The following is a 24,989-nucleotide window of genomic DNA, read 5'->3' on the forward strand; positions in this document are numbered from 1 at the left end:
AATAGCTAAATAGGATTCACTTAGCATCTCTATTTCTTAACTTCAATATATTTTTGTTATTGTTTATAATTTTTTACTTAATACATTATCCTGTTAAAATCTGTACTTGGTAATCTTTGTTGTGGCTTCCTGGTATGAATACTGGCTATACTGTACTGCTCTGGTGAAAGTTGCAGCTTCTAACTTGAGGGATTCTGTTATAGACTCAAAACAGCGAATACTTGTAACTTATATTTTGGTTTTCCTAGTACCTAGTTGCTTTTCTACCCTATCAGACCCTAACAGGTATTTTATAAATGCTTCATCCCTTCTTCTCCTGTGATAAAATTTAAATATATAACCTGACTACACTAATAACTTCTTTTAAAAATCAACATCAAAACTGAAGTTGTTATATGAAGGAAAAACAAAGAAATACTTATATTAAATAATATCTATTTCAGCATGTAAATGTGCAGTCATCATTTCAGTAGACATAATAATCAGTTGTTATAATCATTGTGAATCCATGGCCACTAATGCAGACTGCTGAAAATATAGTGTAAAGACATTACCTTGGAGATACTGTGGATTCAGTTCTAGAGCACCACACACAAGTGATATATCACAATAGAGTCAAATGAAGTTTTTGGTTTTGTAGTGCATATAAGGTAAAACTTACGTTTGTACTAGACTGTATTCTATCAAGTGTACAACAGTTTTATATCTATAAGAGCTATGTATCTCAACTTAAAAATAGTTTATTGCTAAAAATGCTAAACATTATCTCAGCTTTCAGCAAGTCATACTCTTTTTGCTGGTGGAAGGTCTTACCTGAATGTTAATGGATACTGACTATGAAGGTGATGGTTTGTTAAAAGTTAGGGTGGCTGCACCAATTCTTGCCTAAATAACTAAGTAGGATTCACCCTGTGTCTCTATTCTTTGACTTTGTTATGCTTTTTCATGTTGTTTAGAATTTTGTGGCTGTGCTTGATAATTTTTAAATATTAAACTTTAGATATACTGTGTAAAAAAATAATGTTTTTTGATTGACTACACGTCTCCAGCCTAAGAGTTATAACTCCTTGCTTTTGATATTCTAAGGATCTATAAGCCATCTTCATTGCTCCTGCTGTGTATGATTGTGATGGGAGGAGGAGAAGGCTCAGAAGTATTTGAGAAACTTGGGTAGAAATTTCTTTTTAGGGGCACCTGGATGGCTCTGTTGGTTAAGTGTCTGACTCTTGATATCTGCCCAGATCATGATCTCAGGGTATTAAGATTCTCTCTCTCCCCCTCTGCCCCTCCCTGACCCCCGCTTGCGTGTGTTCATGTGTGCACATGTGTGCACTTGCGCAGGCTCTTTCTCTTCACTTAAAAAAAAAAAAAAAAGTAATTTATTTTTACCCATCTGTCTCTAATTTGAATATCACAGAAGATTTACCAGTTTCACTCTTTGTGCAGTGTTCAACCTGATAAAACAACAACAAAAAATCAAATTTAGGGTTTTTAGTCTATGATTTTAAAATTTGTTTGAAACTAAGACAGCCTCACACATTTATTTTTTATCATGACCCTGTTGCCATACATAGAAATCACCAGTCTAACAAACAAAAGACATTCAAAATTATAATGGTTGAATTATATCCAAATAGGATTCTTCAAATCCATCAGAGAATTTCAAATGGATGAAATTGAATTTTTTTTGAAATAGGTATTTTTAATTGTGGTTTTATATATATATATGTGTATATATATATATATATTTTTTTTTTACCATTAAACCCATTTTTAAGTCCACAGTTTTGTAGCATTAAGTACATTCACATTATTATGCAGCCATCATCACCATCCATGTCCTGAACTTTTTCATCTTCCCAGACTGAAACTCCATAACCATTGAACACATACTCCCTATTCCTCCAGTCACTAAACACCTGGCAAACTGAATTTGGCTATTTCTTATAAAAGACGAATCATATGGGGTCCCTGGGTGTCTCAGTAGGTTAAGTGACTCTTGATTTTGACTCGAGTGATGGGATTGAGCCCTGCTTTGGGCTCCCTGCTAAGCAGGGATCTCTTTCCTCTCTCTCTCTCTCTCTCTCTCTCTGCCCTTTTCCCTACTTGTGCATGTGCTTGCACTCTCTCTTTCTCTCAAATGTATGGTGAAAAAAATAAATAAAGGAATCGTACAATATTTTTCTTTCATGACAGGCTTATTTCACTTAGCATAATGTCTTTCAGGTATATCCGTGTTGTACATTGTGCCAGAATTTCCTTTTTTAAGGCTGAATGATAGCTCATTGCATGTATATGCCATATTTTTATCCATTCATCTGTTGATGAATGCTTGTGTTGCTTTCATCTTTTGGCTATTGTGAATAATACTGCCTTGAACATAGGTGTATAAATATCTGTTCAAGTCTTCGCTTTCGTGTCTTTTGAGTATGTACCCAGAAGTGGAATTTATGGATCATATGATTATTCTGTGTTTACTCTTTTTGAAGAGTCTCCATATTTCCACAGAGGCTCTACCACTTTACATTTCTACTGCATTGGCGGTGCATAAGGATTCCAATTTCTCCACATCCTTGCAGTACTACTTGTTTTCTGTTTTTGTTTTGTTTTTTTATGTTTTTCTGATAATAGCCATTCTAATGGGTGATAGGTGAATCTCATTGTGGTTGTGATTTGCATTTCCCTAGTAGAAGTTGGTTTCTTTGACATCCAGAAATTAACCCCAGCCAACTGTAAAGCTATAATAAATGGCTTTGATGAAAGCAATATAAATCTAGGAACAGCAGAGTGAAAAGCTTATTAGCCTCTCTTTTACTAGTAATGGTGGATTTCACTCTACAAAATCACTTTTAAAGTTTTTCATTTTTCATTTAAATTCAATTTGGTAGAAAAGTTATTGTTAAAGATATTTAAAAATTAAACTTGGAACCTCAAAACTAGAGAATTTCGCTCATTCAATAAATATTTGTTAATTAATTGGCACATTCTGCTTTTAAGAATCTTTTGGTCTGGAGGAGGAGATTGATATAAAGGCAAACAATTACTAGTCCATGTAATAAAATCCATAATGAGACTGTGTAAAAGGTTTGGTGGGCATAATAAATAACAAGTGTCTCCCTTTGTTCCTGGGGAAAAAGGAGTGCCAGGTAAAGCTCCACTGAGAAGGAAACTCTTAAGCTGAAACTTGAAGGATAAATAGGGTTTTTCTGGAGATGTATGTTGGAATGGAAATCAAGTTTGGGAAGGAATATCCTAACCTCTCAAAGAGGAGCTTCCTGTAGTAAAGCATTGACAGATGATTTAAGAATTTTAGACTCCAGGATTACTCCAAATTTTATATTTTATAGTTAGAAAGCCAGTCCTAACCACCCTTACAGTAAGCCAAAGTTCCTAGAAGCCCAGACTGGTATGATAATGGCAGACAACCTTAAGCCCTAAAATGAAAATTATTCAACATGAAACAAAAATGTTTAATTTTTTTGTTTGTTTACATCACAAGCATTTTAAGTTATTCTCTATCACTTTCCTTTGTTCTATTAACAGTGTAAAATTATCTTGCCCTTACAGTATCTTCATATTGTATCTTTTATTTTTTTTAAGATTTTATTTATATATTCATGAGAGACACAGAGAGTGAGAGAGGCAGAGACAAAGGCAGAAGGAGAAGAAGGCTCCACGCAGGGAGCCTGATGTGGGACTCGATCCCTGGACCCCAGGATCATGCCTTGGGCCGAAGGCAGGCGCTAAACCACTGAGCCACCCAGGTATCCCCTAGATATCTTTTATTTAAAGTCTATGTCCAGTAAACAGTAATTCACAATTAAATTTATAGATTTGGTAAAATACATTAAGTCATTCTTCATATCATTCTGTCATATTTTTTGCTAGGCCATTTTCATGTGCCTTTATACATTGGAGCATACATCCAACAAAAATTAGTTTCTGTCATACAATAAAGTGTGTGATGTAAATAAAGCTTTTATTCATTTATTTTAAAAACTGTGGTATTGCAATTTTGACTGAACTTTTTTTTAGTTTTGGTGGGGTTTTTGGTGTGTGGTTTGTTTTGAAACCTTTTCTTTATATTTTAAAAGAAATAGATCACATAAGAGTAAGAAGCACAAATTTACATTGATCATTGTGAACTCTAAAGATGTTTTGTTAGTTACGTTAAGAAAGTGTAGCAATTTTAATTATAAGACTATGGTTTTAGTCCCTTGCTAGTGCTTTTATTCATAATGTTTGTATTTTTCATAAAATCTTTGAGATTCTAAGATTATGGAGAGGCTGGTATATTTGGTATGAAAACGTATAATGTTGTGATTCATTCCAAGTACTGCGATGTGCCAAAGACTAACTTCTAAAAATTACAAAGCTGTTTGCTAGATTGATTTCCCTAGGTCTCAACAATTTGTGGTTACAAAAGGAGTCTCTTTGGAATCCCTGGGTGGCTCAGTGGTTTAGCGCCTGCCTTTGGCCCAGGCCATGATCCTGGAGTCCCGGGATCGAGTCCCACATTGGGCTCGCTGCATGGAGCCTGCTTCTCTCTCTGCCTGTGTCTCTGCCTCCCTCTCTCTGTGTCTCTCATGAATAAATAAATAAAATCTTTTTTTTTTTTTTGAAGGAGTCTCTTTGAAACCAATCCCATGTGTTGTCAGTTCTTCCCCAAGAAGCCATCCTGAGATTTTTTCCACCTTACCCACTTTTTTTTTATACCTGTGACTTTAACATATACTCACAAATCCAGACTGAAAAGAGGTTTTGAATTTCATACTTTTATAGAACATGAGAGTTTTTTATTTTTAAATAGTTTAAATTTGTGTGCTTCCAAAGCGTAGATGCTATTTTTTAGTAGGAATTAAAATAGAATCAGGGTGATTAGAAAAGCATTAATCTATCTCAGTTTCTTTGCTCAGGGCAAGATGAAATCAGAGGAAAATGGAGCAGGCTAGCATTAAGGGATGGAAGGTGTGAATGGGTAGTCTGAGATGACAACAGAAAATGTAATGTGTGCCAACCCTGGCATGTAGCCTTGACCTAGTGATTAGGAAGTTCAGACTGTACTTCTTTCTCAGTGCTATGAATTGTGGTGAAATGCTTGCTAGAAAAGTGTGGAACTGTACTTTAACCTCATACTAACAGTATAGTTATACAGTTAATTTTGATAACATGTTTGTTTTGACTCCTTTTTAAAAAGAGTAGAGATGTTATTGAAACATAAAGATTCTCTTGTGTTTTTAAAATCTGCAATATTGAGATGGAGAACTGATTATAGAGCAAGACTTTAGGTAAGTGGTTTTAAGCTTCTTTTTTTATTTAAATTCAATTAGTCAACATATAGTACATCATTAGTTTCAGATGTAGTTTTCAGTAATTCATCAGTTTTGTATAACACTCAGTGCTCATCACATCACGTGTCCTTCTTAATGTCCATCACCCAGTTACCCCATCCCCCACCCACCTTCCTCCCCTTCAGCAACCCTCAGTTTGTGTCCCAGAGTTAAGAGTCTCTCATGGTTTGTCTCCCTCTCTGATTTTTTCCCATTCAGTTTCCCCTCCTTCCGTTACAGTCCTCTGCACTATTTCATAAATTCTGTATATGAATGAAAGTATATGATAATTGTCTTTCTCCGATTGACTTATTTTACTTAGCATAGTACCCTCCAGTTCCATGCATATCAATGTAAATGGTAGGTATTCATCCTTTCTGTTGGCTGAGTAATCTCACTCTCACCAGAAAAATGCACTTTTTGCAAATTTGCATACATTTTCAGAGATTCATAGACCTGAAACCCATTTATAGATCCTTCTATAAGTCACTCTCTTTATTTTGGGGAAGTTTTGTTCTTATATTTTTATTGTTTGTGGTTGGCTTAATTTGTTGCAGAGAAGGTGATGCTAATGAACTGAAGTGTTAGAGGTTTTTTCCATAAAGGACATCTAGCTGTCCCTATACAACTAATATAAAATTTATACAGTCATAAATATAAGTATAAAATTTATTTTGTGTAGAAAAAATACACATATAGGCATACCATTGATTATAAAATGATTGAATGAGATCAGGTGAATTAATTAACACCTGAAAAAACTGAAAATGTTTAAGTGGACATTATAGCATCTTTGGAAATAAGGGAAACTTTGTCATTCTCCTTTTGGAATTATGTTAAATTATGATATTTTGGAATATAGTTATTCTGCATTTAAAATTCAGCTTAATTTAAAATTGATTTTATTTTTGAAATATCTCAATATATCCCCTTGAAATAATTGTAGAAATCTAAGAAGTTTCAAAACTTTAGTATGTGATTACTGGTATAGCCAATAGAGATGAATAGAGAAGGATGAGTATTTGCTTCCTAGAAGGCCATGAATGAGATGTTGTAATAGTAATGTATATAAATAACATATATAACTTGGTGAAGTCTCTGTTTTGCTTTTTGTTTCTTAACTTTAGATGTAGTAGTAATACATTCCGGTCTTGGTAGAATTTAGCAAAAAATAAAATTCTGCATCAGTGGTTCTCAGTCTCAATTGTCTTGACATCTTAAAGATTTACATATTGTTAGAGTGCTTAGGTGGATCGGTCATCTGACTCTTGGTTTTGGCTCAGGTTGTGATCTCCCAGTCATGAGATCAAGCTTTGTATTGGGCTCCACACAGAGCATGGAGCCTGTTTAAGATTCTCTTTGTCTCTCTCCCTCTGCGCCCCCTTCATGTGCACACAGATGCATGTGTGCTCTGTCTCTCTTCAAAGAAAAAAAAGATTTACATATTCTTTCAGAACCACAAATTTCTTTTTTCTTCTTTAATTTATCCCAAAAACTTACATACATGGTATGTAACTTACTGTTCTTTTTACATGGTTACAGAGTGAATGTGGAATAAATATGCTTCGTGCGGTCTAATGTTCCAGTTACCTGTGTGTCTGTCCCTCTTGTAACTTTATGACTTTATGACCTTTATTGGCAAACTTCCGATGAACCCCTTTGAGAAATACAGCCATAGATTATAGCAGTAGCATGCAAACTCTTTGTCTATTCATTTATTTATGGAGTTGGAGCATATTATGATTTACTTGAGTAATTAACAAGTCGCATGATTCTGCATGGATCAACATGGTACTTAAACTCAATAAAGATTTGTTGAATGGATAAATGGTATATATCTTTAAGATGATTGCAATATTCTAGATAAAGCAGTAAGTTCCACCTCCAATTTTGAGGCCTGCCTTTATCCCCCCATGAATAATTATAAGGAACAATTGTGAAATGTTTAAAGGAGAATTTATGAGGAAGATAAATATGCATGCCACATTTTATCTTTGAAGAAACTGATTTTGAAATCAGACACATAATGGCACATTCACATCCACAAAATGTGGTCATCACTATAAATAGCATAAACAAATAAAATGAAACTTCATGGTTTTTTTATGGAGCATACAAATGCATTTAATTTTCACAGTCTTGTACTAGCTGTTTTAAAACCACAAATAAGAGCAGTTAAAACCTAAACATAGCACTGTTAATATTCTGATGTACTAAACAAAATATACCTATAGGTAATATGGGAATTTCCACTGTCGGTATGTATGTGCTTAATGGAAATTTTACAGGGATGCTAAGCATTGAATGGCAGTCACATCACTTAGTAGATTACTAAAGTAGAGTCCTTAATATCTACAAGTGGATCATTATATTAAGAATACCAACTTTAGTTAACTTTTTAATAATATAGTAGCCATAGTAAATAGCTATTGACCACAATGAAAAAAATGAAAATCTGAGAAATTTCAAATCATTACCAGATAGAAGCCCCCCAAAAGGCCTTGCTTTTGGTGGTTACTTTCAGCCTGTCAAAGTATCTCCAAGATCTGCCAAAGGAGTATTGAAGATTCACTTGCCATCTGAAAAGTGGAAAATACTGTGGGAATGGAGTAACAGTATTCTTGTTCCAGTGAAAACTTTTACACTGGATATCATTACTAAATGTACCTTGAGAGATGGTTTCCCAATTATCAGGCCAGAATTCTATATCCATAGTTCAGGTTGATAGTATGACTAGCACAAAGAGATGATTGTATGGAATGAATCTTTTTTTTTTTTTTTTTTTTTTTTTTGTACGGAATGAATCTTAGCGAGACCCTATCCAATGATTGTGAGTCCTGTGGGATCAAAGCTCTTTGAAACCCAAGTTGATCTGGGTGTGGAAGAAATAAAATAATAAACTTTTGTCATCAAATATGGTAGGTGCTGACTAGGCCATTGCTACACAGGATTTCCACATCACTTAGTAGGAATCCATCTTAAGAAAGACATGGAACCCACGAGAATTAAATTTTGGCCTCAAATGCTTCTGTAGATCCTCTGCATGATTTTTTCCCCCTTTTGATAGCATTTCTAATAGAGTATAGATTATTTTTCGTTACCAGATGTATTATCTAGTTAATTTATACTTGAAGATAATACACTAGTTTACCTGAGAAAGAAAAATATATATGGCTTAACTCTGCTAAGAATTAGATAGATTGAGCCTATATGTAGTTCAAGTCCAGTAATAATATGTACAATCTGATTAGTTAAATAAAACCACCAGTAAAGAATCATAACTAACCTTGTTGATCAATATTTTTCTTTCGCTTGGTCTTAGGGTTTTGACCCACCACATCAAAGTGACACAAGAACTATTTACATAGCCAACAGGTTTCCTCAGAATGGCCTTTACACACCTCAGAAATTTATAGATAACCGGATCATTTCATCTAAGGTAAGCATGAACACAACATTAAAACTATAGGTATGTTCCATTTTGTTTTGAAAAGTGATTTGTGTATTCTAGTATACATTTATATCCTTAAAAATTCAAGGGAATTGTGGTTGGCAAATTTATCTTAACCAAAATTGTGAACTGTAGAATAAAAGGAGTTGCCAATTGCTAATACCAGATAACTAGCATGCCAAAAATTATCCTTAGTTGCAATTAAACTGAGGAACTAGTATTTATACTGTGTTCCAGGTGCTGTATTAGGTACATCATCTCATATTATTTAATTCTTAGAACTCTGAGGTAGCTTTTATAAAGTGTTATGATTATTTTATATTTGCTTCTTCAATTAAAGCATTGGGAAATAATTTACCTAGGGTTGCATATTAGTAAGTCACAAGATTGGAGTTTGAACTCAGTTCTGTGTGACTTTAAAGCCTGACTTCCTCCAATTTTACTACTTCTCTGTAAACATTTTATAGTACCAAGGTACTGCTTCACTCACGTATTTTTCCTCATTTCATTTTTTTCTCTATGATATTTTAAGATGTCTTAGTTTATTTTGAAATTGAAAATTACGGAGTAATACTGTCCCAATAGAATTAATTTTCTCTCCTGCTAGAGGAAACATTTTCTATGCTGTCTGCTATGATAGCCAGTAACTATATAGGGCTAGTTAGACCTTGAAATGTGGCTAATGCAACTGAAGAACCTAATTTTTTTTTTTTTTTTTTTTTTTTAGATTTTATTTATTTATTCATGAGAGACACAGAGCGAGAGAGAGAAAGGCAGAGGCACAGGCAGAGGGAGATAGACTTCATGCAGGGAGCCCGACGCCGGACTCAATTCTGGGTCTCCAGGATCACGCCCTGGGCTGGATCTCCAGGATCACGCCCTGGGCTAAACCACTGAGCCACCTGGGCTGCCCAAGAACCTAATTTTTAATGAAATTTTAATTTACTTTAATTTAAATGTTAGCCATATGCAATTAGTGGTTACCTGTTGGACAGTGCAGTTAGAGAGAATATGAATCAAAGAGACTAAGGGTAAAGTTCTCCTTAGATCATTGCTCTTGCTTAAGAAGCATCTTTGTATTGTCCTCCTCTCCCTTCCAGAATGGCTAATTTTTCCTCTGAAGTCCTAATCTCATCTTTCCAAGGATATTGTCTTAGGCCAAGCTTTCTTTGTTCTGCCCTTTTTTCATCTTTCACATTATTTACATATGCAACATACCTATTAGTGACATCTGTCATTTTGGACAGTGGTTGTAAAGCAGAGGGCAGGAAGTAGATTTATTAGAATCTAGGGTAATAGAAGAGCTTTAGATTAATGACACAGTTCTTAGTAAATTATGCAAGAAATAAAAGTCCTTCTTGAGGGGTGCCTGGGTGGCTCAGTTGGTTGAGTGTCTGACTCTTAGTTTCGGCTCAGGTCAGGGTCTTGGGGTCATGGGATGGAGCCCTGCATTGGACTCAGCACCTGGTGCAGAATCTGCTTGATATTCTTCCCCTTTTCCTCTCCCTCTCCCTCCACCCCTCTTCACACTAACACACACACACGTCATGTATACACACACACACTCTCAAAAAATAATAAAAATAAAATCTTTTTTTAAAAAGTCCTTGAAAATTTTTTTAAACTTTGAGTATAATTTAAATATAGTAAAATTCACCAATTTTAAGTGTATAATTTGATGAGTTTTGACAAGTGTATAACAACATGTGACCACCACAAATCAAGATATAGAATATATCCATTACTAAAAAGTTAGCAGCCAGTCCCCTTCCTCCATGCCTCTAGCACTAGCAACCACTGATCTGCTTTCTATAACAATAGTTTTGTCGTTTCTAGAATTTCATATAAATACAGTCATATAGTGTGAGTCTTCTTTGTCTGGTTTCTTTGCACATAACAGTTATCCTGAGATTCATCTTTGTTGTTGCACATATCAGTAGTTCACTCCCTTTTGCTGCAGAGTTTAGCTGTCAGCCTGGGATTGGATAGTTTGCATTCTGAATTTGGGTCATTTCCCTTGCATGGTTCTTTCACTACAGTATTTTCCCTTTAAATTTCCATCTATTTTTCCATCCCTGAACTCAAATCTCTGTCATATTTTGTGGTAAGAGTGTAGTTTTCCCTTATGGTTTGCTGTCACAAACCGTGAGAGCTGAATAGTGTCTGCAGGGTAAGAAGCCATAGTTCACAATTCATATTCCTTCCATTTTTTCTGTCCATTTTTTAAATTAAACTCTTTTCCAGTTTCTATCTGTATTTCGGATACTTTCTAGGACCCATTTTTAAAATCTGGTTTTTGTAACTTTTCTGCTGGGAGTTATAAGACCACTTTAGTCCTCTGCCAGTATTGAAAGCTGAGTGTCCTGGAAAACTTTTTTGGGATTAAATATTTTTATATGATTGTATTCTTAAGCAGCAGTATTGTTTATGATCACAGTTTCAAAAATGTAGATATTTACATAACCATGCCCCCCCCCTTTTTTTTTAGCGTCTGAAGACTTTCTCTCTCATTACTCCCTTATTGTTCCACTACTGCTTTCTCACACTTTCTCATGTATCCTTCCAAACCAGATTACCTGCTATTGCATAAGCCCATGTTGAACTTCTCAACTACTTTGACTTTGCTGTGATGTTATGTTGATAACCATGTTTTTATTTTTATTTTTTTTATTTTTTAAAGATTTTATGTGTTTGTTCATGAGAGACACAGGAGAGAGAGAGAGAGAGAGAGAGGCAGAGACACAGGCAGAGGGAGAAGCAGGCTCCATGCAGGGAAACTGACATGGTACTTGATCCCGGGTCTTCAGGATCAGGCCCCGGGCCGAAGGCACCACTAAACCGCTGAGCCATCCAGACTGCCTGATAACCATGTTTTTAAATGTAGATTTTATGTTTCTGCAGAGATTGTAGATTTCATGTTTTTATGGAAATGTAAAATTCATGTTTTTGACCACAGATTCAGGAATGTGGGTATTTATATAGACAGTGTCCATTTTTTTTTAAGACTGTATTCATTTATGAGAGAGGCAGAGACATAGGCAGAGGGAGAAGCAGGCTCCTCTGGGGAGCCTGATGTGGGACTTGATCTCCAGACCCAGGATCACGACCTGAGCCAAAAGGCAGATGCTCAGGTGCCCGTCACTGACTGCTTTTCATTTTAATTCTTTATGTATTTCTTCATTTACTTTATTTATGAATATAGCTATTGATATTTTATTCTTAATTTCCCTAATATTAAAATTTTTATTCCTCTTATAGTACAAGTGTCTTGCACATTGTAAGTACAATCTCCTTGCTTAACTTACCATAGTAACTAACTTATCTTAAATTTCAACTTGTTTGAAAAGATTTAGTTTCATAACTATGTTTTGGTTTTCTTACTAATGTCAGAACTTGAGGGAAAAAGGGCCTATTGTATAGTCATATACATAGCTCTAAAGAAGTTACACTTCTATTTTTATTGACCATATTACATAATAACTGAAATAATTTTAAAGCATAATCATTATTTTTCCTTAGAATATTTTTATATTGTTTAATGTTTATTCTACTGTAGTTCCTCATCTACATAAGATAGGGTAAGCACAGAATTTAGACTTGTTCGGTCTGTTAATATATTTGTATTTTAGAAAACCTGGAAACAACAATTCCTAATATTTGTAAGCTGATTTTTATAAGAAATTTTTATTTACTCTGAGTTTTTCCATGTATTGTTGAACTAGCCAAAGAAAATATCCTGAAACCAATTACCTTACTTTTAATTTATGTAATTGTTCTTTTTGAGATTCTAGAAGACAAAACATGTTGTTATTGTTACAATTTAAATAGATTGATATAAACCTAGGACATTGCCAACTTGACTCCCATGAAGTTTTGTGTATTTGATTTGGTGACCAAGGGAGTTACCTGGAATACTCTGACCCCTGTAGGGACAAATGTGTTTTTATTCTAGTTAAGGTCAGCTGGAGATGATATGACCCAAAGTTACCATCTCATGTGCACATTGAGCAGTGACTAGAAGGCATCTACCTCTCTTCTCTCCAGAGCCCTGAATGTAATCCCCAACCCCAGATTCTGGAGTCACTGGTGGTACCACTACCAAAGGAAAATATGTTTCAGATATTTCAGATTAGAACTGAAAATATAATTTCACCTGAAAGAAATTTTGTTAGGTATTATACTGTTCTTTATATATCCGTGGGTCAAACTGGCCTTTGTGGGCTCTTCTGGGAACCTAACCCTACTTATAAAATTCTTCATATGGGAAAAGATATTTCAGGTCTCAAACAACTGATTAAGAAGTGAATTTTTCAACTAAGAAAATTCAGATGTTAGAACCATCTTACTTTGCACCAGAGAAAATTAGGTAAATTGCCTCTTGAGAAACTTTTAAATAGTCAATAACCATTAAGGCTTCATTGCCTGACATCAGTATCTAAAAAAAATTTATTTCAACCTTAAGTATGTATATATGTATACATACATATACAAATACATTTGTATTTGTATATTCTCCTTAAGTTTTGATCTTCAACTATGTATGGAGTAGTAGGGATAAGTGCTAAAGATAGAGCAGTAAATAAAACAATGTTCCTAGCCTGGAGGATCTTACATTCTACTGAGAGAATGTGTATAGGATAAGGTAACAGTGCTACAAAGTGTTTTCCTGTTTCATGTATGAAGTTGTGTAGTGAGCAGTTAGTGACACAAGTAAAGTTTCCACTGTTTTTCCCTACTTATGTGCTGATTAATAATATAACAACAGACACATAAAGGTTAGTATGAGTGAGTTTCTGTCCTAGATGCTTCATAAATATATTAGCTCATGTAAACTTTCTGATAACCCTATATGATACGGTTTTATTATCCTCATTTCATAGAGGCACAAAGTAGGGTACAGAGAGATTACTCTAAGGTCATTTAGTGACTGTCTTACTTTAATAATTGACATTGTGACAAATTTTCATGCCTTTATGAAATATTCTTGGTCGTTATACCAGTGATCACTTATGTATTTTTAAATCTTTTTCACACACTAGGTTATTTTTCCATATTCTGTACTTAACAAAGAATAATGAATTATACCATTTCCTTTATTTCTGAGACTGAGCTAAATAAAATAGGAAACAAATTGTATCTAGTGTCAGCATTTTTATCAGCTCTTATTTATTTTTAACATTAGTTCAGTTTTGTGTAACCAAAGTCCAAAATAAATTATTAAATGTTTTAGATCTGCCATCTCCAACTTCTAAAAACTCAAGAATTTAATAGTAGCAAAATGGATAGGTTCCAGTTTATCTTATCTTTTTTAATTATATTAAAATTGCCTATAAATTCATGACCTGGACATTTCCTTCCCTAAATAGGGCTCCTAACCATATGCTGTCCCTCCCACTTGCCAGGGAACTTTTTTTTGATTGGCTGGCTCCTTCATCTTTTTCTACTCTTTTGACGTATATCCTTGATAGGTGGTTAATTCAGAATAAAGCTGAATCTGGATAAATTAAACAAATAAAAAAAGAAAGAAAAAAAGAATAGAATAAAGGTTCTGGAACTCTTAAAAGCTAGGTAATATTTGTAGCATCAAGAGTTACATAATTTGTCTAAGAACTTAGTCTGATTTTACTTTTCTTACTATTACATCAATACAATGTATCTTATTTTAAATATTAATTTATCCATCTCTCTCTCTTTTTTTTAGTATACTGTATGGAATTTTGTTCCAAAAAATTTATTTGAACAATTCAGAAGAGTGGCAAACTTTTATTTTCTTATTATATTTTTGGTTCAGGTAAGATTTATCATTCAATAGATTAAATTTATAGAATGATTTCTAGAAATATATCTTTAGGGAAAAGTTACATTGCATTCTAAATTATTTGACTTTGAGACCATTTTTTTTTTCTGCAGAGCTTCCCCATTGTAATCAGTGAATGTCATGATTTAAACCACATGCAGATTCCTGAAAAATAGCCTCTGAATTTTAAGATTAATTTTATTTTGTTTCATCACTGATATGCTGTGGTGCTAATAACCATAAAACCAATTTTATATTTCAGTTGCTCTGCCTCAAGACATAAATATTTTGGCTTTTAATATACAGCACATGTTTTTGGCACATCTTTGCCTATGGAACCGTCTTGTCCAAGAAAAATCTTTCTTTGGCTTTTCCTTTGTTTTCAGTTGAAATTTTATTTTTATTTTACTTTTTTTATTGTAATTTTTAAGAATCCCCATGAGTATAGATTTTTATTCTGGGGACTATTTTCTTAAATCTGTATTCATTATAAACTCTTTTACAGTTTCTTAATTTTCACATTGTGCTTTTTTTCCTCTAATATCAAGGTATCAAGAGAAGAGCTTATAAAACTTGAGTATAAGTCAAGATTTAAAAATAATGATTTTTATAATGTTTTCTTTTAAAGGGGTTATTCTTTGACGATGATGCATTAGCAGTCTCTTTTAGTGTGGCATTGAATTTTTGTGTAAATTCTGAACTTTTTCTCATAAAACCTGGAATTTTAGAAGAAGAAAAAACTTGCCAACTGATTACTTTAAAGCTTAAGGAAACATTTATTTACTTTTTAAAAAAATTGCTTTCCTTCATGAACAGAGAAGGAACTTTTGATTTTCTGTCAATAGAACATCAGCTTGGTTTTCTTGGAAAAGTGAGAATTTAAACTAAACATGTCCACATAACCCATGCATTTGTGAAATTACTACCTAAGATCAGAAATTCAGCTTGTCTGTGGAATAGAACTAATTTAATTGGCCTATTCAGAGTAAAGGAGCATTAATAAGCCATTAGATCCATTTTTTTAAACTAACCAAACATAATTACTGCAAAAATTTCTCCCGCAATTTATTAAAACCTCAGTTGTATGATATAGATCATAATTATGGCATCATTTTCCGAGCTCTACCCCTCTGGCTCTGTATATGTAACAGAATCACTGTAGAAAAAAATCCTTTTCCTCGTGCCATCCCTTGTTCTCTCTTAAGTGGTAAATTTGTTCTGAATTCCAGGGTAAAATTGCTGACAGACTTTTCAGCATTTACTAGGAGGGGCAAAGCAATGTAAAATGAGGCTCTGAGCAGCTATAGCTCTGCTTCTAGGCAAATACTGAGGAGGAAGACCTTAAGTACTCTGTTTAAAAGGCAGAGTGATTGAGTCCATTCTAGCAATTTTTGTGGGTATGAAAGATACTCTACTAACTTCATATAATAGCCAACAAAGTGAATTTGGTGAAACTGTAAACTAAACTCTGAGCATGATATCCTTCTCCTATTATTTTTTACTTTGGACAATGATATACACTTTATATAGTGTTCTCAGAATTCCCAGTATGAGATTTTAGATGTTAATAGTGTGGCGTGTACAATATGAAAATAATAATATTCTGCATTTTTTTGTTGTTGTTTAAAATCTAGCTTATGATTGATACACCTACCAGTCCAATCACCAGTGGACTTCCATTATTCTTTGTGATAACAGTAACTGCCATAAAGCAGGTATGAAAATACTTTCTATTCCCCCCCAAGTCATTTAGAAGTTGCTAGATATTTCCACTTCAAACTAACATTTATTGTTGTGAAAATAATTCCCATAAGAAAGCAACAAATTTGTTTGGTATTGCATATGGTAAAATTAAACTGAGTTAAACCACTTTTATATTCCGTCTACTAGGTACTCATGGAATAATTACCATTGTGAAAATATGTTGTTCCCTGGACACACCTAGGAAGCACCCAAAACAAACATTTTATGTGTACAAGGCAATTTATATATGAAACAGATTAAAAAAAAACAGATTGATTATTATAATCATCTTTGTAGGTTTGGCAATATTTAAAGGAAGTACAATTCAAAAGATATATTTCTAGGTAGTGGTGCATGTACTTTTGGCATGACCATTTTTTTTTTTTTTAATTTTTATTTATTTATGATAGTCACAGAGAGAGAGAGAGGCAGAGACATAGGCAGAGGGAGAAGCAGGCTCCATGCACCGGGAGCCTGATGTGGGATTCGATCCCGGGTCTCCAGGATCGCGCCCTGGGCCAAAGGCAGGTGCCAAACCGCTGCGCCACCCAGGGATAAAAATTATATAGTGTTTCTCTACGTTCTACAGCTTTCCCTGGTGATGTTGATTTTTATATAAAGTAATACCCTAGGGGAAATAGCTTCAACCAAATCTCGAACTAATACTAAAATGTAGGTATAGAAAAGCAAGATTATTAGATACAAAGGCTGAGTAAGAAATAAAGACATTCATAGAAATTTCATTTGTATATAGTCACTCTAACTTCTCAAAAAATCATGTCAGGGGCCCAGTTAAATAAATGATCCTTCCACTTGAAAGAAAGTTAATTGAATTTTCTGTTGTAAATATGATAACTTTCCATTTTATAAGATTTAGGGATAAGATTTAAATTGGCATAGAAATAAAATTGACAAAAATTCTATAATTCTGGGATGTAGTATGTTGTTTATTACTTACATAGAATGTTAAGAGGAATCTATAGATTAACAGTTATGTTATATATCTAGTGTGTCAGAATATCATGCTACTACTTTCATGAAGTTTGATTTCCTTTCACTGTTCTGTTGGAAGCTAGAATTTGTGCAACTCAATAAGCATTGAAATCACTTCATACAGTTACATATTTACTTGGTTTTGTAGGTGTCATTTATTTCATTGAAGTAACATATATTTGTCTCTGGACCTCTTTTCTATATATACTTTACTTTTTAGGTGATTTCATTTAGTCTAGTGGGTTATAGTAGCATTTATATGTTGATGGTTCTCAAAACAATATGTATCCTGAAACTATTCCCTGAATTCCAGACACATATACAAATGTTTGTGCAGCATCTTCATATTGATATCTTAGGTTTTTCCTGACCACCATTTCCCTCTCTCATTCCATGATCTGGTCTTTTTTCTTCATATCATTTGTCACTACCTATTCTATTAAATAAATATTTATAGGTTATCTGTTACCTTCATTTGAATGTTTAGCTCTATGAGTCATGTACATGTTGGGCCTTCAATAAACATATGTTTGATAGATGAATGAGTGAATGAATAAACCTATTGAGTATTTTCTAAAGCAATGTAAAATGTGAACCTTCTTGCCCTGATTTCCAAATATATTTGGCCAAATATAGACTGAGTTTAATTGAAATATGATGCCATTAATTGAGTTGATAAATAGTGGTAAATTTATATCTGCAAAATGAGAGAATTTAATATGACAATAACAATTGACAACCTGTTATCTTTCAAAATGAGTTAAGTACAACATGTAAAATCTAAAGATAGGAAATAGGAAGATTATACCTCAAACCTGTACTGGTATGGCTGTTGCAGTTGAGTACTAAATTTACTTGAGAGCTTTTTGATAACTAAGACAAAAGTAGAAATATGAAAGGTCACAATTTTCTTTTTTTTTTTTAATTTTTTATTTATTTATGATAGTCACAGAATGAGAGAGAGAGAGGCAGAGACATAGGCAGAGGGAGAAGCAGGCTCCATGCACCGGGAGCCCGATGTGGAATTCGATCCCGGGTCTCCAGAATCACGCCCTGGGCCAAAGGCAGGTGCCAAACCACTGCGCCACCCAGGGATCCGAAAGGTCATAATTTTCAAAGAGAAAATTTGATCTATAAGGATTTTCTCCCTTTTTCAGAAAGAGTTTCAGAACTCAGACTTTCCTCTTGTGCAGTAACCGTTCCCAAGTTTTGTTCATTCAGTAAACATCCAGTGTTTACTGTTCAGGTTTATATATATATATATTACTACAGATTAGTGGAATGAATTTTGGAAAAATTATGAAAGTGAAAGTTGCTGTGTTCCAATCTTCCTTCCTTCTCTTTGCACTTTTTAAAAAGCCTTTGTGCTTTTATCAAAATAGGAAAAGCTTTATTATCAATTACTTACACTTTAATATGAACGAAGATGTTATTTTGTTTTTTAGCTTCTTCCATTCATACATATTAAGTCTTCTCTCTAGTTGTAAGATAGTGTTCTGGTAAGTATCAGTCTTTACCGTCTGTGAACCTAAAACTTGTGAAGTAGGAAAGGTAAGACCAAATACAATAATAATTACAGTTTAAATAAAGTACTAGTAAAAACCAATGAGCTGTAGGTGTTCAGAGAAAGGATGGAACACTTCATCTAGATAATCAGGGAGGTTTTGTGAAATAAATAATTAAAAGGAACCTTGGAATATTGGTAAATGACAGTTGGTGAAGAAGACGAGATAGAAACAAACAACTCAGGCAAAGGCTAAATGCAAGAAAAGCCAAGGCCTGTTTTGGGGAATGACATGTCTGACTAAATGTTTGACCCTCTAGAGGGAAGTATTTAAAGATAATACTGGAAATGTAGATTGGTACTAAATTAAAGAGGCTGGAAGATTCTTTGCTGTAAGCATTGAGAGTTTTCAGGGATTTTGAAAACGATAGTGAATTAAAACGATATTTTGGAAACATTAATCTGGCAATCAGTAATATGTAGGGTAGATTAGAATTTGTGAATTTGTATTTAAAAGATGATGTTTTTATCATTGTTGCTCAGCTGTTAATGTCATCTGACTATGGAAAGAATTGTACTTCTTGACAGTTTCAGAAGATATTTTGGCTCTCAAATTTCTCTAAAATTGACATGCCACATCTTAAATGAGGTCAGTGTAAGTTAAGTATCTTAAGAGTGCTTCCTCAAAAGGTTTCCCCCTGAAAAAAAAAATAGACCTTCAAAGCAATCCTTATATTTGCTTTGTATTTTATAGCGTTATATTTTTAGGTAATAGATACACATAGTTTTCAAAAACTGAAACAGTACAAAATAGCATATAATATTGACCCTCCAGTCCCCTGTTTTCTTCTCCTGATATATTTGTACATTAGTCCTGATATTTATGCAGAATATTCACATAGGCAGGCATATTTTTTTCCTATATGATACGATAGAACACAAAGGTACACATTGTGTACCTTTATTTTTATCACTTAATGCTATCTCTTGAATATCATTCCGTTGTCTATACATATGCTACACCCCTAAATTCTTGAATTTTGTCTAAAATAGCACAAGAAGTCTTTTTTACTTTAAAAAAAATTGCCAGTCCTTAAACATTTAATCAAAGTATTCTTTCTGAAATTCTTTTGTCTGTGCCCCCTTTTTAATGATGATGCATATAGCCCTACCATATTTTTTCAAAGTACATACTATAATTACTTCTGTTGGTCTGTTGTTTAAGAAAGTAAAAGAACTTGACCTCATTTCAAAATCTGTTCATTTTGCGGCACCTGGGTGGTTCAGTAGATTAAATGTCTACCTTCCATTAAAGTCCAGGTCGTTGTGCTCTCTGCTCAGCGGGGAGCCTGCTTCTCCCGCTTCTCCCAGTTCTTCCTGTTCTTGCTGCCTCTCACTATCTCTTGTCACGATTTCTGTCTCTCTCTCAAATAAATAAATAAAACCTTAAAAAAAATCTATTCATTTCTTTCTCTATCGTCTATGCTTTGTGAATTTATATTTTATGATGAAAATGTCCTTTTTACATAGAAGGAGTAGAAGTTACCAAAAGATTGAATAGGTGTTAGGAAAAGGTAAGAATTAAGAATGACTCCTCAGATTTCTGCTAAGAGCAATTCAGTAGATGTTGATGTCATTTGTCAAGATGGGAAACATTGGAAATGCAACAGATTCGGAGGGATAACATGATCAATTTAGTTTTGAAGTGTTTACTATGACACATCAAAATGGAGATATTAAGAATGCAGTTGAATATTCAGATTTAGAGTCTGGAAGAGAGAGGTGGGCTAAAGATACAAATTTCAGGGTTTTTTGAAGACACGGGGATAGTTAGAAATCCTAGTGAGAAAGTGAAGGGTGAAGAAAAGGGCCCATGAGGGTGACATAGTAGGATCCTTCTGTAAGGCCTAGAGAAGTACTATGAAAACCAGGAACGTTTTCCCAGAAGAGAGTGTTTCTTATAGGAATGAATGTCAAATACCTATGAGTATGTGCATCAAACTAGCCTAATATAATTCTGGTGAATGAAATGTTTTGAGGAAGTTTTTATGTTTCTTCTTCTCATGTGATAAAAATATCTTCTAATTATATTTAATAAGGTATTTTTTTGTTCTTTTGATATTTACAGGGATATGAAGATTGGTTACGACATAACTCAGATAATGAAGTAAATGGAGCTCCTGTTTATGTTGTTCGAAGTGGTGGCCTTGTAAAAACTAGATCAAAAAACATACGGGTATGTGTTCAGTAAATAATGGATATCAATTATATTTTGGTATCACAAATTCTAATCTGATTCTATTTTAGTTAAAACCCTATTTTCCTACCTTGAAATATTGTGATAGGCCATCTGTTTAGAACTCAGTAAAAATAAGTCTCTGCCTTGTAAAATCTATATATTTACTTTTCCCCCATAATTCCTCATAGGTGGGTGATATTGTTCGAATAGCCAAAGATGAAATTTTCCCTGCAGATTTGGTGCTTCTGTCCTCAGATCGACTTGATGGTTCTTGTCACGTTACGACTGCTAGTTTGGATGGAGAAACTAACTTGAAGGTTTGTACATGCATATGTATAATGTTGCTCTGGGTAAGCAAATGTTTTTGGGTTGTAGTGACATTTTCCTTTGATCAGCGAAGGAAGAAATTTGTTAAATCACTAAAACTTTTAAAAATTATAAACTTTTTAAAAGAAATAATGTTATGTATTTATTTCAAGTGTAGCCTCGTGATTTAATCAAGTTAAAGAAAAATGGAAGGTGTTTTTAGGAAAAATCCTTTAATATTTTGGTGCTTTTTTGGATAAGAGACACCTTTAAATTGTTCTGAGTTTTCAGAATATGAAAGTGAAAATTAATATTTTTCCTATTAAATAGCTTTATAATAAACTTTGAGCAAATAGTGACTGTTAATACAGACTTAATTTTTTTTATATGCAAATAGCCCATATAGACAGGTAATCATAGTATCTCCTTTTGCTGTTTTTTATTTACCAGTCTTCTTTCTTCTCTGCTATCTAGCTAAGTGATCTCAAGTACAATGTACAATGATTTAATCTGAAAAGAGATTTGAAATAGATGTTATCTGAGGTCCCATTTGGATCCTGAAACTGCAATGTAATCCTTTTTTTTTTTCTTTTTTCTTTTTTTAAATTTTCCCAGACCCACGTGGCAGTTCCAGAAACAGCAGTATTACAAACAGTTGCCAGTTTGGACACCCTCATAGCTGTGATAGAATGTCAGCAACCAGAAGCAGACTTGTATAGGTAGGGTATATAGTACTGGATTATTTCCTAAGAAAAGACAGAGCTACAGAAGTAGAATTGTTGGATTAAAATTAATCTATTTGGTCTTTGACACATTACAGAAACATTGGACTAATTTTTATTGCCATGAGCAAAAAATGTTTAGGATGGAATCACTCTTACACCACACACAAAAATAAACTCAAAATGGATTAAAGACCTAAATGTGAGACCTGAAACCATAAAATTCCTAAAAGAAAATATAAACCGTAATCTCATGGACATCATATCTATCAGTGTATTTATAGATATGTCTCCTTAGGCATGGGAAACAAAAGCAAAAATAAACTGTTGGGACTACACCAAATAAAGAACTTTTGCACAACAAAAGAAACCATCAACAAAACAAAAAGGGAGCCTAGTGAATGGGAGAAGATATTTGTAAATGATATGCCCTGTAAATGGTTAATATCCAAATATATAAAGAATTTAATTCATCTCAACACCAAAAAAAAAAAAAATTTCAATTGAAAACAGGTAGAGGAGGGGCACCTGGGTGGCTCAATCAGTTGAGCATGTGACTCATGATTTCAGCTCAAGTCATGATCTCATGGGTTGTGGGATGAAGCCCTATGTGTGGCTCCTTACTCACCTGGGGTGGGGCGAGGTGGCAGGGTCATCTACTTGATATTCTCTCTCTCTCCCTCTGCTCCTCCCTCCACTTGAGTGTGTGCATGCGTTCTCTCTCTCTCTCTCTCTCTCTTTCAAATAAATAAATATTTAAAGAAAAAACAAAATGGGTAGAGGACCTGAATAGACATTTTTCCAAAGAAGACATACAGATGGCCAACAGACACATGAAAAAAATGCTCAACCTCACTAATTATGAGGGAAATGCAAATCAAAACCACAGTGAGGTATCACCTCACACCAGGCCGAATGGCTGGTATCAAAAAAGTAAGACAACAAATGTTGGCAAGGATATAAAGTGAAGGGAACCCCCTAGTGCACTGTTGGTAGAAATGTACTTGGTGCAACCACTGTGGAAAACTATATGGTAATTCCTTAAAAAATTGAAAATAGAAATATTGTATGATCCAGTAATTCCAATCCTGAATATTTAAAGAAATGAAAACACAGATTTGAAAAATATATGCACCCCTAAGCTTATGGCAGCTTTATTTACAATAGCCAAGATGTGGAAGCAACCCAAGCATTTACTGGTAGATGAATAGATAAAGAATTGGGGGTAGAATATCACTCTACCATACAGAGAATGAGATCATTCCATTTGCAACAACATAGATGGACCTCTAGAGGCATTATACCAAACGAAATATGCCAGAGAAAAACAACTACCATATGATTTTACTTACATGTAGGATATAACAAAACATGCAAACAAAACCAGATTTTTAGAATCCAAGAACAAATTGGTGGTTGTCAGAGGTGAGTTGGGAGGGAGATGAGCTCCTTTGCTCCTTTAGTTCTACTTTTCCACCCCTTAATTTTTAAAACTCTGATCAGCACCTGCACTTCTAGGAATTTCCTCTAAGGAAGTAATGAAATTCTCCTAGGAATGCATCCTAATGAAAATATGAAAAGATATATACACAAGGTTGTTCAGGGCCACATTGTTTAGACTATCTGTAAGGTTGAAAAACCTACACTTCCATTGGCAGTGAATTAATAAATTATGGGGTAACCCCAAAATGCAGCGCTGTATGTGGCCATTAAAAATAATGATGTAGGGCAGCCCCGGTGGCTCAGCAGTTTAGCGCCGCCTGCAGCCCAGGGTGTGATCCTGGAGACCCTGGATCGAGTCCCACGTCAGGCTCTCTGCATGGAGCCTGCTTCTCCCTCTGCCTGTGTCTCTGCCTCTCTCTGTGTGACTCTATGAATAAATAAATAAAATCTTAAAAAAAAAATAATGATGTAGATCTATGTTTTTGACAGGACATGTTAAGTGAGGGAAAATGTTACCAATAGTCTGAATGGCATGATTCCATTTTGTTTTTAAGATATATACATGAAAAAAGTCTGGAAAAGATAAATCCAAAGTATTAACAATGTTTATATTTGAGTAGTTGAATTAGCAGTGATTCTTATTTCCCTCTTGATGTATTTTAAAACTGTCTGAATCATTTTATAAAATGTGTGTGTTTCAGTGTAGGTAGTCTTTATAATCAGAAAAGAGAATAATGAAACCATTTCCACTTTGAATCCAGTTAAAGTGTGAATTTGGAGAAATGGCCAGGGAAGTGCAAGATAAGTTAATCCAGTATGGAACTGGCATAAATAGAGAGGGCGATGTTAGAATGAAGGGTAATAGGACAGATGAAGGCAAATAGGTCTCTTGTTGGAATTTAGCTCAGGGAAATTGGACATCATCTCCAAAAGATACTCAGGGAAATAGTAGCTAAATTGGTTCTTTGAATCTAAATCCAAAGTTGAGGCTGGAATCAGGACTATCTGAAATTCCATTAAGTGGAGAGAATAAAAAAAACCTTCAGTGCTGTTCCCTGATAAAGGGAGCTGAACTAAGTAGAGGTAGGAGATTAGCAAGAAACAATGAAACCAAAGTCTACAAGCATCTATGACCTGGAAATGGGATAGTAGGAGCATTTAGAAAGGAATGCTTATTTCTTTGCTTAGTGAAATGATTAACATGTAAGTTCTGTCTGTACTTTGCTTCACTATGGAATTCACTTCACTATTGAAGAAAGTGATTGCACACTTGAATTGACTGTGTGCTATGAAGCTGTTCTGGTTGTAGAAGTTGGAACTGAAAGGCTGGGCTGTGAAACTCTATTATGATAACAGTCCACTTACTTTAAATTTCAGGCAACCAAAAATTTAAAAAGCTCTCGAGTTCACTGACAGGTTTCTGCTTTTTACTTTATTCTCACCACTTAACTCACACATGGT

General features: G+C 34.1%; 1 protein-coding gene across 7 annotated transcripts in view; it reads left to right on the plus strand.

Moving 5' to 3' along the window:
- ATP11B (ATPase phospholipid transporting 11B (putative)) overlaps positions 1-24,989 on the plus strand; it is a 115,596-nt gene that overhangs the window by 17,729 nt on the left and 72,878 nt on the right. For 5 of the 7 annotated variants that reach the window (XR_007408062.1, XM_025451515.3, XM_025451516.3 and 2 more), the window contains exons 2-7: positions 8,653-8,769; positions 14,483-14,572; positions 16,213-16,293; positions 20,947-21,054; positions 21,246-21,374; positions 21,979-22,082. Coding sequence is in view for 6 of the 7 variants with exons in the window: in XM_025451515.3 (XP_025307300.1) it covers positions 8,653-8,769; positions 14,483-14,572; positions 16,213-16,293; positions 20,947-21,054; positions 21,246-21,374; positions 21,979-22,082 (629 nt within the window). In the remaining variant the exon portion in view is untranslated. Of the gene's footprint in view, positions 1-8,652; positions 8,770-14,482; positions 14,573-16,212; positions 16,294-19,361; positions 19,468-20,946; positions 21,055-21,245; positions 21,375-21,978; positions 22,083-24,989 lie in introns of those variants that run through there. The other 2 variants (XM_035710168.2, XM_049105624.1) reach the window with 2 other exon arrangements.

This window comes from Canis lupus, chromosome 34, assembly GCF_003254725.2.
Source record: "Canis lupus dingo isolate Sandy chromosome 34, ASM325472v2, whole genome shotgun sequence".
Classification (NCBI taxonomy): Eukaryota; Metazoa; Chordata; class Mammalia; order Carnivora; family Canidae; genus Canis; species Canis lupus.